Source organism: Lithobates pipiens, unplaced genomic scaffold (genome assembly GCF_037356315.1).
Source record: "Lithobates pipiens isolate NorthernLeopardFrog02 unplaced genomic scaffold, aLitPip1_a1.2 Scaffold_18, whole genome shotgun sequence".
NCBI classification, from domain to species: domain Eukaryota; kingdom Metazoa; phylum Chordata; class Amphibia; order Anura; family Ranidae; genus Lithobates; species Lithobates pipiens.
Genome location: NW_027507758.1, coordinates 117810607 through 117824959, shown reverse-complemented (window position 1 = coordinate 117824959; position 14353 = coordinate 117810607). Strand labels below are relative to the sequence as shown.

General features: G+C 36.6%; 1 protein-coding gene across 1 annotated transcript in view; it reads right to left on the bottom strand.

The window, feature by feature from the left end:
* CCDC85A (coiled-coil domain containing 85A) overlaps window positions 1-14353 on the bottom strand; it is a 453688-nt gene that overhangs the window by 302228 nt on the left and 137107 nt on the right. The window contains exon 2 of the mRNA XM_077486045.1: window positions 11111-12038. Within this exon, the coding sequence (XP_077342171.1) occupies window positions 11111-12038 (928 nt within the window). The remainder of the gene's footprint in view (window positions 1-11110; window positions 12039-14353) is intronic.

Genomic DNA, 14353 nt, shown 5'->3' with positions numbered 1-14353 from the left:
TATTATCTCAATCTTTCTTTCCTAAATCTGCCAGCATATGCTCCCTGACATTGCTTTTTAAAAGTTTCTAACCAATAGATAATGTATGCACCATACAGCTTAAAGAGAACCTGTACGAGACCATTCATTTCAACAATATCGACACTATATTATAAGGGGCGTTCATAAAGGATGTCAGACTAGGGTGACCAGAAATCCCCAGTTTCAGGGACAGTCCTTGGATTGAGGACACTGTCCCCAGACCAAGTCTGTTCCCGGTTTTGTCCCCGGATTGGATTAGAACAGGGGCTGGGGCAATTTCAAAGATAGTCAGGGCAGACTTAAAAACAAAAAAAATCTGAATTACACGCCCCCCCCCCCCCCCCTTGCTCCTACTAGCTTAGGGGAGTATATTTTTTTTCCATGTGCCCCTTTCTGATGATCATGTGCTGGTCGGAGCGGAGGGAATATTTCTTCAGTTTGGGGTGCATGCCCATCCACCTCTGCTCGTATGGTCTTCTGCCTTGGCCTCAAGTCCCGGCCAACCGCCTACCTGCTTATCTCCTTGCCTTCCCCGGCAGAGTGATTTTCCTCTGTTCTCCACCCAGTAGTAGCCGGGGGCCTGGAGAGTAAAACTTGACAGGCCGTGAGGCAGGTGGCAGCGGCAATGGGGCAATAGGCAGAGAGCGATGATTGCAACAATTACTTGTAAAAAAAAAAATATGTCCCCGGATTTCATTTTAAAAATCTGGTCACTTTATCATAGACACCCTTCAGAATTCCTTTGGCTGCCGCACTGAATGTGTCACAGTTTGCTGTCAATTCATGCACCCATCACAAAGAATGCCGGGCACTGAGCTTGGCACATCAATACTAGACATTGCTTCCTCAATGGTTTTCCCCCCCTGGCCACTTGAACTAGGGGAACTATTCTCTCAGTGCCCCATAAGGCTGTGCCCACCCAATTACACAGGTAACTGTCAGATTTGGGTAAGACATCACCACTATTCCCTGACTCCTTTGGTCACAATTAGCTTTCAGCTAGGAAAACTCGTAAATGGATGGAAAACTGGCTAAAAGACTGAATTCAGAGAGTAGTGGTTAATGATTCATACTCTGAATGGTCTAAGGTTATCAGTGGTGTACCCCAAGGTTCAGTGTTGGGACCCTTAATTTATAATATATTTATAAATAATATAGGGTCTCGGATTAAAAGTAGCATTTCAGTTTTTGCAGATGACACCAAGTTATGCCGTGGTTCAACGTCCTTACAGGATGTTTCCAACCTACAAGCCAAACGCAATGCACTGTTTATTTGGGCAGCTATGTGGCAAATGAGGTTTCATTTTGAAAAATTTAAAGATATGCACTTGGGTAAACATATGCATGCATCAAACTAATCTCCTACCACTTCCATAAACTCATTCCCAACAATTATAACCTTCTGTACCACCTGCCCCACCCTTTTAGATTGTAAGCTCTTCTGAGCAGGGTCCTCTTAATCCTCTTGTATTTAATTGTATTGTAACTGTATTGTCTCCCTTTTATATTGTAAAGCGCTGCGTAAATTGCTGGCGCTATATAAATCCTGAATAATAATAATAATAATAATCATACATACTGGGGGGGGGGGGGGCGTAAAACTGGGGGAGTCAATGGTGGAGAAGGATCTGGATGTTCTGGTACTGTAGATCATAAAGCTCAATAATAGCATGCAATGCCAAGCTGAAGTTTCCAAAGCAAGCAAAGTCCTTTCTTGTGTTAAGAGAGGTATGGACTCCAAAGAGAGGCAGTATCATTTTCCCCTGTACAAATCACTAGTAAGACTTTATCTAGAATATGCAGTTCAGTTTTGGCCACCAGTTCTCAAAAAGAATAATCAGAGAACTGGAGAAAGTGCAGAGAAGAGCAACCAAACTGATAAGAGGCATGGAGGAGCTAAGCTATGAGGAAAGTTTAGAGGAACTGAATTTATTCTCTCTTGAGAAGTGAAGATTAACTATTTGACAACTGGAAGATTTTCCCCCCTTCATCACCAGGCCATTTTTTGTGACTTTAATGGACAACTGCGTGGTCATGCAACTCTGTACCCAAATTAAATTTATCTCATTACTTTCTCACAAATAGAGCTTTCTTTTGGCGGTATTTGATCACTACTGTGGCTTTTTTGCACTATAAAGAAAAAAAGAACAACAATTTTGAAAAAAATATATTTTTTTTACTTTCTGCTATAAAACATATCCAATAAAAAGAATCAAATGTCTTCCTAAATTTAGGCCAATATGTATTCTTCTACATATTTTTGGGAAAAATAATCACAATAAGCATACATTGATTGGTTTGCACAAAAATAGCAACTACAAACGATGGTATATATACTGGAATTTTTATTTATTTTTATACTAGTAATAGTGGCGATTAGAGACTTATAGTGGCAGCCAATCTGACACTAACTAACACTTTTGCCACTTTGTGGGATCCAGTGACACTAATACAGTAATAAGTGCTAAAAATATGCACTGTCACTGTACTCGTGACACTGGCTGGGAAGGGGTTAAACATCTAGGGAAATCAAAGGTTTGATGTGTGCATAGCCAGTGTTTTTGTGTACTATCTGTGCTGCTTTCACTAAAGGATGTGCTGGATTTTCTAATCTATTACATCTTGTCAGGATGGAGCTCTGCATCCATTTGCTCAGCACCGGATGATCAGCTTCTGCTGTGACTAATCACAGCAGAAACAGTGTGTCCCCTACCTGCAAGTGCAAAATCATATGATTCTGCACAGAACGGCTGCCCTGTAGCAAGTGGATAAGGGGAGATATGATAAGCATGTATAAATACATAAGCGGTCCATATAGTGAACTTGGTGTTGAGTTATTCACTTTAAGGTCATCAAAGGACAAGGGGGCACTCTTTACATCTGGAGGAAAAGATTTAATCTCCAAATATAGAAAGGTTACTTCCCAGTAAGAGCTGTGAAAATGTGGAATAGACTCCCTCAAGAGCTGTTCTAGCCAGCTCGGTAGATTGTTTTGAAAAAATGCCTGGATTCTTTCCTAAAATGTACATAATATGAGTGGATACTAACATTTATAAAGTTGATCCAGGAAATATCCGATTGCCTCTCAGGGGATCAGAAATGAATTTTCCCCTGCTGGAGCAAATTGGATCATTCTTTGCTGGGGTTTTTTTTGTCTTTCCCTGGACCAACTGTGAGTATAAGATTGTATATATAGGATTGTATTTAAAAAAAATTCCCTTTTATTGGTTGAATTAGATGGACTTGTGTCTTTTTTTAACCAGATTAATTATGTAACTATCAAACCAATAGTATATGTGCTAGAACATATTACTTTAACGGCAAATGTAAAGGTACTTATTGGCAATAACATAATAAATCACAGGAATATATTGTGACCTTTATCCAGAATAACCAAGCACATGTGCTCAAGACATTTGTTATTTGAACAGGACTCTGCTGCCAAACCTGCAATATTGAGGTTTTATATATAGTTAAAATCATAAAAAAAAGTCTAAAGCTCTTTAGTCATATATAAGTAACCATACTAAAAAGTTGGGATTATCAAAATAAAAATAATAATTTATATATATATATATATATATATATATATATATATATATATATATATATATATATATATATATATATATATATATATATATATATATATATATATATATATATATATACATACATTAAAAATATATATAATTTTTATATATATATATATATATATATATATATATATATATATATATATAAAACTGGATTGTAACAAAATGAAAAAATCTATAAAAAACAATAAGTATAACTTTTAAAATACTGTATATGACTGGCTATTTTCTTATTTGTAATAGTGCATATAGGATATAGATACAGTATACCAATGGAAAAGTGGGTTTTTAAGAAAGTGGAAATCCCATTTATTCTGAACCCCCACCTTTTGAAGATCCCAAGTATCCTTAGGACTGTAATTATAGATTTTACTTACAGTTCCACATTCTGAATTTAGTATTGTGGGGTGACCAAACAAGACAATGGTTCTCTACAGAAACCACTATATTTTATATTTCAACTCTAGTCTGAATTTCCAAAAATGCATTCCTTGGATTTTAACAAATAAGCTTTCCAAAAACATCATGCAGAGATTTTCAACCATGATGAAAATTCTCTGAATGAGATGACAACTTCTTCAGATGCTTCAAAGTACTTATCTCTTTGGTGTGAACCACTTCATATTCTGATCATCATAAGTGATATATGATTCTTTCACATCACATCAATTACTGGACAATGTATTAGTATCTTATTTGAGTAGTTGCTTCCTCTGGACAGCAGACTAAAAAGATTGTTCTAAGTGGTCTGTACCATAGAGAGAAATATTTTGATGCTATAATATTATCCTCTTGACAAGCCACATTATTTACACCATAAGTATCTTCAAGTGATTTTGTATTCAAGCACTTTAATCACCTACTTAATCCAAATGACCCCTGTTCTGTCATAAATCTAAGTATTAAAGCCTACTCAGCCATGAATAATACACACATTCCAACAAGGCCCGTTAAAAGCTCAGATGCAGTGTAAAGGATGTCCTTTTTCAAAAGTATGTTTTTTTCAAAAGACATCCTTTGAAAAAGTCATAGGATGAAACGTGTCAGCAAATGACATCAGCTGCCCCAGAAGCGGAAGTGCCTATTCTGCCACTTGGAATCTGATTTCTCTGTATATGTAAGAATTTGGTTGTAGAATACGTGTTTGTGTGAATTTGCTGCACTATTGTCCCACTTTATATTTTTTATATGTGAATGCCCTGTATTTAATGGTGAAAATACCTGACCTGGAGGGATCTTTGAAGAAGGAGGATATGTAACTGCGTGATATCTAGCCCCATGATGTGTGGGCAATTGCTTTGATAAGAGTATATTAACATGTGGGGATTGGAGGCATGGGGATAAATTTGGTTTGCACTTTTAATCACATACATATGTGAGCACAATTTTGTATGCTTTATTTTGGTTGTTGATACTGTTTTACACTATCAGAGCATTTTTGTCTTGGGATCGCAAACAATATGGGGACTTGAATGCTGGACAGTTTTTAAGAGCAGACGAGGACAGGAGTGTCAATGATATATGAATGCAAATTATTCATATTTGGAAATAATATATATTGGCACATATGTTTGGAGAGGACACTTCGCATTGGGTGTTGCATGGCACAGATTTATATTTATATATGTAAGCACAATACTTTAACGATTTATAAGATATTTCGGATTTGAGCATACTACACAGTGGGATTGATGAAAAAACTGGAAATGCAACATCTGGTGCAGCTCTGCACAGAAACTAATCAGTTTCCATTTTTATTTATTTTGTCAAAGATTGATTGAACAAGTTGAAATTAGAAGCCGATTGGCTACCACACACAGATGCTTCAGATTTTGCACTCCCCAGTTTTAGTAAATCAACCCTTTTTTCCCTTTGTTTTTGGTTATAACTTGGTTGTGATGAAGTAAAGGTATATCAAGTAAAAAGAACACACCATAGTAATTTGAAATTCAAGCTTTATTTGACCCATTTGCAATAGGGGTCTTAGAATCTGGTGAGAGTTTAATATTTGCATAAAACAGGAAGACAAGTTCACAAGCATTGGGATTTTATTAAGGGCTCTTTAGTTAGGCACTGCTTTTTATTTTTATATATTCGCCTAGAGCGTGGCATTTTTCTTTCCAGCTGCTACTGGGACTTATTCAGGACTGTCTTTAAAGAGGAAGTAAACCCTGATGGGTTTACTTCCTCTTTGATTTCCTGCAAAGGTAAAGCATAATGGACTACTATGCATCGCTTACCTGACACAGGAGCTAGCGAAGTCACCGTGGGAGCCACCAGCGAAGTCAACACGGGAGCCGCCACTCGCGGCATATCGCAGTTGACAGCAGCGTGCTCAGTGCGCCTGCTCGCCGCTGTCTACGGCGCATGCGCTGTAGACAGCGGTGCCTGTCTTTCGGCAAATATCTCCTAAACCGTGTAGGTTTAAGAGATATTTCTTGGACCTACGGGTAAGCCTTAATCTAGGCTTACGTGTAGGTCAAAGTGGTTTGTAAGGGTTTACAACCAATTTAAGGCAGGGGAAAAGGAGCAGCTGCCCTGGGCCTTGTCATTGTTGTGGGGCCCATAGCAGCTGCCAACTAGCTGAGTTTAAATTCTCTTGTTCCTTGAAGTTTTAGTCCTTGCTGTGTCCCGATATCTCAGTGCTGCTACTAATGCTGTCCAGCCTGTGTTTACATGTAAATAACCAGAATTCATATGTAAATAACTGCGGCTGGCAGCATATTGATATGTAAATAAAGGCAGCATTCATATGTATATCATGCTAACCTGTAGTGAGGAGATGATGTGCTGTAACCTCTAGCATCTACTCAGTGAGACGTAATGTGTGCTGTAACCTCTAGCAACCAGTCAGTAAGCAGTAATGATATGCTTTAACTGCTGGCAACCAATCACAATTTCTGCCTGATCTGATACAGTAAACTGATTTTAAGTCTAGCTGCTATTTAATTGGGAAAGGTTCTTATGATGAGGGTTTACGGACAGTCTATATTCACTTTTCAATCCCGAGAGCAGGCAGAAGGTGGGTCAGTGGGAAAGAGCCTGCAAAATTACAGGTATATAATATCATCTCCCCTGTTGCTACACATCTGTAAAGCATAGCAGGCGATGAGATGTTAGGATTACAAATGCATGAGCCTACCTTAACAAATCTTTTGTCAATATGTAGTGATTTTATTGACTGAAGATGCCATTTAATTTCATATCAATACAATTTTTTGACTGGCAGCCATAGTTGTCAATTTTCTTTTTCTTCCAATGATTCCAACCGGGAATGACAAGCAGATCTAAAACCCTCTGATATAACTCTATGACAAAGATATCAAAGCTTGCCGTGAAACCATAGATGGAAAACAGATGATTTATAATAATGCTCTTGGATAAAACATGGTTCTCTCCAGCACAGCAAGATATAAAGACATACAGTTATCTCGCACAGCTGTCACACACAAAGTATTAAAATATTTAAATACATTTACATCTGCGTGTTTTCTCCACAGTCTACTTAAGTAGCTCATCAGATTAGCAGAACTGTGGATTCATATTGCTGGGTAACACTGATACCTGATATATGTTTTTTTTTTAACCACTTAAACATTCAATAAATATGTAAAATATATTAAGTATAAATGACCTAAACATAAAAAAAAACAAAAAAAAAAACTTCTATATCTTATAGAAATCCATATGTATATTTTTTCAACACATTTTAAATTGGTATGAAAATACATTAACATATTAAATGAAGATTCTGAAAAGATAACATGTATCAGAAAACATCCATAAAATATTTTGCTACATAGCAGCACTACCAGAAGGCAGAAAGTAACTCAGCAACAATAAATACATGTCTTTGAAGTAAAAATAAATGATATTTTCTTTTTGATATGCTGTAAGGTCCTGTTAAACCTTCTAGCAGAAAAACATTGAATGGCAATAATGAGCTATTCTTTTTCCAACCAAGGAGAAGTCCAATCAATAGTGATTGATTTTGGATGAACACCAATAGGCTGAATCATTCAAAAGCTTTTCCCACCTCCCAGGGTTCTGTTAAACCCAATTTTACCAACCCGCAGAATCCTACAAAGGGATCTCTTACACACTTGGAGTCTCTTCATATCTCCTGTTAGCATTGAATTTTCTTTGGTTGGCTTTTGGCCTTCATTAGGTGCTTCAGGCAGGTAAAGATATGTATTTAAGTTGTTTTTTTTTTTGGTTGGAGGCCTTAAGGGGTTTTCCACATTCAGAAAGAAAGTGGGAAACCTCAACACTTACCACCCAAATGCTGACTGGCAGACCTGTCAAACTCACAACAACAGCCAAAAAAAACTCCAAGGCTAAAGGTGTACTAAGTTGTTCTATCTTCTTCAACTACCCCACTAAACTCATTGTGATTGTTTTACTAAAGAAAAATAGACTGTTCACTTTGCATGGGACTGTAACCTTGAGCTTATTGAATGTGGTGAAAACCCATTTGCAAAGAATGCCCAGTCACATGCAGGGAACAACTTGCATGTTACTAAGCTAAGGGAAAATTCCCTTGCAAAGTAAACATCCTATTTTTCTTTAGTAAATCAACCCCAATGTTTATCAAAAGAGGCAAGACTGCTCCTGTGCCAGCCACACAACCCTCAGTGGAAACAAATTGCTGTGATGCCCAAAAAGCAAAGAAGCACTGCCAAGCACTAGTAAACTTAAGCAGGATATACACTAGTAGAACTTCACTGGAAATGTTTCATGTTAAAAACATTTATTTGATTTTCAAATCATTAGTGGGGTCAAACCAACATTAGTTTTTGACAATGAGGGAATTTGAAAGAGAAGGATGGTAATTTTTTCTCCAATGAATGAATTTCTAACAGTGTATGCGATCTTCATTTGGTAAAGTCAATTCCTTCCAAAATCAAATGTTAAAAGCCAACAAAATTTTGAAGTACCTTTGAACAACATTAATAAAGCCATCAAATATATTCCGATTTTTTTACGATTGTTCATGCAAATATCATCCAGCGTTTGGCCAGCTTTAGACCTGCTGGTGAAACAACTGATAAACTGAAGTTCCAATCAAATCATCCTTGTTCATCAGTGGTGGGGAGAAAGAACGTGTAGAGTTTTTGTAAGGGATGCAGCATAAGAGACCATGAATGATCCAACCTACCACTTTCTCCAAAACAGAAATATCATTGACCTAGCACTGGCAAGGGATGGAAGAACAGCATGCAAAAAAAAAAAAAAAAAATCTTCAGATTTTGTAATCTTCTCCACTACAATCACAGGAGATAAAGACCATGACCAAAGTGAGCATTCCTCCACAAAGAATTTCACTGTCTATCAAAAAGAGATATACTAAACTTGTAAGCAATATTGAGAAAAGATCTCCGCTAATAGCCATTTCACTGATGACAAACATGACCATAGAGAAAGCTCCCTGTTAACATACTGAGAACATCCACTCCATTGCTACATATTTGGATGCACACCTTTAAAGTAAACAAGCCAGGGGGGAAAAGGCAGTTTTCATAACCTGTTCTGAAAATATTAGTTGCCTGATGTCTGCATGCTTTCAACACCTTGAGTCAATGACCTGCAACAAGTAGATGGATCAAGAAAATCAAAGAAAAAAAATCAGGAACCTTATCTGTATACTTGTTCATGGTCATTGACTTGTATTAAAACAAAGGAGTAGCATGACAACCAAGCAAATAGCAGATTCAAAAGGGGATGTCAGCACTATCGTGCATGTTTCATTCATGGACATTTTCCCTAAACAGTAATCTTCATTCACACTTTACTCTGAACATTTACCTTTGCACTTAAGAACTTTAAACTGCAGTACTTGCTGCATTTCAGGTGCAGTTTTTAGCAAGGACAAACTGCGCATAAAAAGCAGGACATAACCTCTTCCTAGGAATTAAAAGGCAAACAAATGAAAAATGCATAAAAATGCACTGAGACACATGAAAAGCACCTGGAAAGCACATTTTGTAAATAAATCCATCATAACTGTAAAGATTCTAAATGTCTAATATTTGATAATAGACCAGACCCACAGGTGTCTGCACTTGCCTTCAGATATGTGCCATAGAAATCATTATTTATTAAGCAGTTCTTGTCAAGTTCCCATATCTCCAATGTCTTATGCCCTGTACACATGGTCCGACTTTCCAACGAAAAATGTACGATCAGACTGTGTTGTCGGAAATTCCAATCGTGTGTGGGCTCCATTTGACTTTTTTTTGGAATTTCCAACACACAAAGATTGAGATCTGGATCTAAAATTTTCCAACAACAAAATCCGACTGTTTAAATTCCGATCATGTGTAGACAATTCCAATGCACAAAGTGGCATGCATGCTCAGAATAAATTACGAGACAAAATCTATTGGCTACTGGCCTCTTTATAGTCCCGTCGTATGCGGTGTACATCACCTCATTCTGAACGACTGGATTTTCCAACAACTTTGTGCGACTGTGTGTATGCAAGACAAGTTTGGGCCAAAATCTGTCAGAAAAAAAAACGGTTTTTGTCATCGGAATGTCTGACCGTGTGTACAGGGCATTACTGTTAGTGAGTGAAGTGTGTCTAAAGGTCCATGCAGGTACCTGTAAGTGTCTGCTATTATACATCAACATCCCAATACACATGTATACTTTCATGTGCATTTTATATAACACAAAATGACAGTAAATTGCAAACAACATATTAAATTGTGTATATTCATAAATTTGTATTTGAGCTACTCCCAATGCATTTTCACTTACTTAAACCTCTAAATGCAGATCTGCTTTAAATTATAGTAAATTAACTATTATAGCCATACAATGTATAGTACTTTTTTAGTATATATCACCAAAATTCACAAGTATGATTCTGCAAACAATGATACTCTATTTATCAGCCTCAATTCATGTAAAAATGGAAGCTACTCTAGCCCCATTTAGGGAATATTGTATACAACCAACAAAATGCACACAGAAACAACTGCAACACAACTATCAACAGCAACAATACTTTTAGAGGACATAAAGCAATGACTTAATGTCAGCATTCACTGCAGTTCACCTTTACTGCAGGTTAATAGGTCTAAAAAAATCAAATAAACTTGCTCAGGATATTGCACTAACCATACCAGAATTCTCTATAAAACAAAACTATAAATGTCAATAGGATGTGTACCAATCATGGCTTACTTTTATAGTAACAAGGAATGCCAAGAATTGCTTAGAAAAAAAACATTTCCTGCAATTGTTATTGATTCTAAGGCACTAAAAGCATCAATCATTTCCATATTTAGTTTCTGCTATATTAACTTGGAAAAAGTACAAGTCAAATACTGAAACTGGCTGACCATTCCTAATATACAGTTGGTATTAAGCTAAAACATGCATTCATGATATGTTCACATGTATGTACTATGTTTATGCTGGTTGTTCAATACATGCAGAAAACTCCATTTAAGCAAATGGGGATTTCAGTAGGCTTGTCCACCCACCATTCATTCCATTGTACACACTTCTGTGATGAGATGACATTTCATCTGCTACTTGTCTCCTTAAGGTGCCTTCCCTGCTGCTCGCACTCAAAAGTTTGAGGTGTTCTGGGCTACCTCCAAAATGTTGTCTGAGATGCTCAGGGCTACTACCCCTTGCTTTTTGAAGATGTTCTGAGTTTCCACTTAATGTATGTTTTTGAAGATGTTCTGGGCTGCCACTGCTGAGCTTTTGGTATTCTGGACTACCACCAGACCTATGCTTTTTAAAATGTTCAGGGCTACTACTTAATATCTGCTTTTGTAGATTTTCTGGGCTACTACAAGAATGCCTTTGTGGCTCTGGACTACTTTTACCCACACTTTTATGTTGTTCTGGACTTGCACTTTTCAGATGTTTCTGATGGTCAGGACTTGATGAACTCCTAGGCTTTTGAAGATGTTCCGGACTGCCACTTCCATGTTTCTGGTGTTCAGGACTTCCTTCACCTCTGCTTTTTTGGAGGTGTTCGGGACTGTTGGTAGAGTGTGCTTTATGATGATCTGGGCTATCTGTGCTACCTGCACTGGATGTGCTGCTTCCATCACCAACATCTCGTAGAAATGTACTGGTCGTTGCAGTCAACTGACAGAGGCTATTCTGACTGTCAATGGAACTCCTACTACCTGCTACTCCAATTTTCTCTTCATCTAGCAAAAAACAAAGTTCTTTTAATTCAAGGTTTTCCTTTACCACTTCTTCTTGTCTTACTTCAAGCTCCTTCAGTTTCTGTAAATACAAAGCAACTTCTTTCTGCATGATCCCTGAAGTATATCTTCCCAGCCTTTGCCACTCTCTGGAAATCCGTTTTCCTTTTTGCCTGTCGTCATCCAAGAAACAACATAGGTCTCTAAGTTCTTGGTTGTCTTCCTGCAGCTTCTTATTTACATCCTTAAAGAACAGATTATTTTCAGTTAGTAAATGATCAAAGTAGAATTAAAATCATACATTTTTAATGCTGATAAACCATTCAACTGAAAATCTGCCTACCGCCTTGTGTAGCTGGAATAATCATAATGTGCCAACTCTGTTGTGATTTATTTTAAGCCAGTTGCAGTACATCACATCTGATACAATATATCATAACTTCAAAATGATGGAGAGCAAATCATAGAGCTGAAATTAAACCTATTTAAAATCTGTCATCTAGTTTTTCAAAACATTCTTCAATAGCTTTTAGTGAAAGAGTAAATTTGCCATAGTAATAGTGGAGTAGACTCCTTTTTAGTAAATGCTGAATTTCATCTAAATGGCTATATATACAGTTAAATACATATAGGGAAGCTGTATTATCTTCAAAAGGATTTGTACAGCATTTCTGTTCATCCAGTCCTAAAAAATGCACAGATCTGCCACACAGCAGTTCACCTCTCTGTTCTTAGCCTGTTTTTGGAAGGAGCAGAAATAGTAAACGGATCATTTATCCCCCGTTCATTCTACTCCTGTAAGAATATTCCAATTCAGCACATGGAACTGCAGCACAGCTCATTGGCTTCTAGTACCGTCCGTCCCTCTTCAAGTTCTATTATACAGGGGATTAAAAGGAGGCTGATATAATATAAAGCCAAAAAGTCAAAATCACTATATTATATACCGATATAATTAATTATAATAATTAATTATATTAATAATAATATGAATAAATAATATAAATAATAAAATAAATATAATATATATATATATATATATATATATATATATATATATATATATATATATATATATATATATATATATATATATATATATATATATATATATATATATATATATATTAATAATAATATTAATCATTTTTAACTACATAAACAGGTTCTATTATGCCCTCTACCTCATCTAACTGACAACAATATATGGTGCACATTTATAAATCTGCAGATCCTCTTCTTTTTCAAATAAAATTTAGGTAAATAACCTGTGAATACGTTTTTTAATTTGTTAATTGGTCTTCATATAAAGTCTAGGTACTAGCAATTTTTAAATTATGGCTTCTGTGTGTGTTTTTTAAATAGGTATTTAGCGCTTATACTGGATAATTTAATATATTTAATTGCTATCTGAAAAGTGTAATAACCCAAAGCAACTAGGCCAGATTTAGGCTGGGCTCACACTATGTGCGACGCGGCTCACAACAGGTATTCACAAGTATGAAGAAAAATCAAATTTTCTTTCTCGTACATCACGGGACACAGAGCAGCCATATACATTACTACCTGGGACATCCCAAAACAATAGCCTTGAGGGGAAGGGGACATACTGTATGAAAACACCATCAGATTTATACAGCAGTCCACAAGACACTATGGCCAAAAGCCGAGCACTCTGCTGCCTTAACATCCAGCTGATAAAATCTTGTGAACTTATGTACCGAAGACGAAGTAGTGGCCTTGTAAACCTGTGCCACTGATGCCTGATGGCAAAAAGCCCAGGAGGTTCCAACACTTCTGGTAGAATTAGCTCTAACCCCAAAGGGAGGAGCTTTACCTTTCACACCATAGGCCTGAGTAATTACCTGGCGAAACCAAATTGAAACGGATGCCTTAGAAGCCAATTGACCTTTTTGTGGCCTTCCAGCAAAACAAAAAAGCATCAGAACTTCCAAAATGTGCAACTGCTTCTCTTCTGGTGAGCCAGGCTGAGAAAAAAAAAAAAGGTAGAACAATGTCCTGATTTAAATGAAATTCAGCAACGACCTTAGGCAAAAAGGACGGAACAGGACGTAGCTAGACTTGTGCACAACGGAAAATTTTGTTTAGTTTCGTTGTCATTTGTAAAATACATCAATACGTTCTGTTATATTCGTTATGCTACGTTAATACGTTTTCGGATAATTCGGTATTATTCGTAGAGTGTCGAATTCATTCGTTCGTATTCGTTGAAATTCGCTATTTATGTATGTATAGACATTCGGGATAATGATTCGTAGTTTGGAAAGTCGTTTGTTTATTGAATCTTTTTACACACACAATGACAACGTCTCTTCTCCTCGGCTCAAATACAATACAACACCCTTCTCACTCAGTTCTCAGGAATGCACTTTGCCAGTAATCCAACCTCAGGAACAAAATTAATTAGCTGATTGGACTATAAGATTTACTTTGAGCTAACCTTTTGTTTCATTAGATCTTTAAAGAATTACCGAATCATGTCGAATTCATTCAAATTAATTCGTTATATTTCTTTTGTATTCGTTGTTATTCGTTATT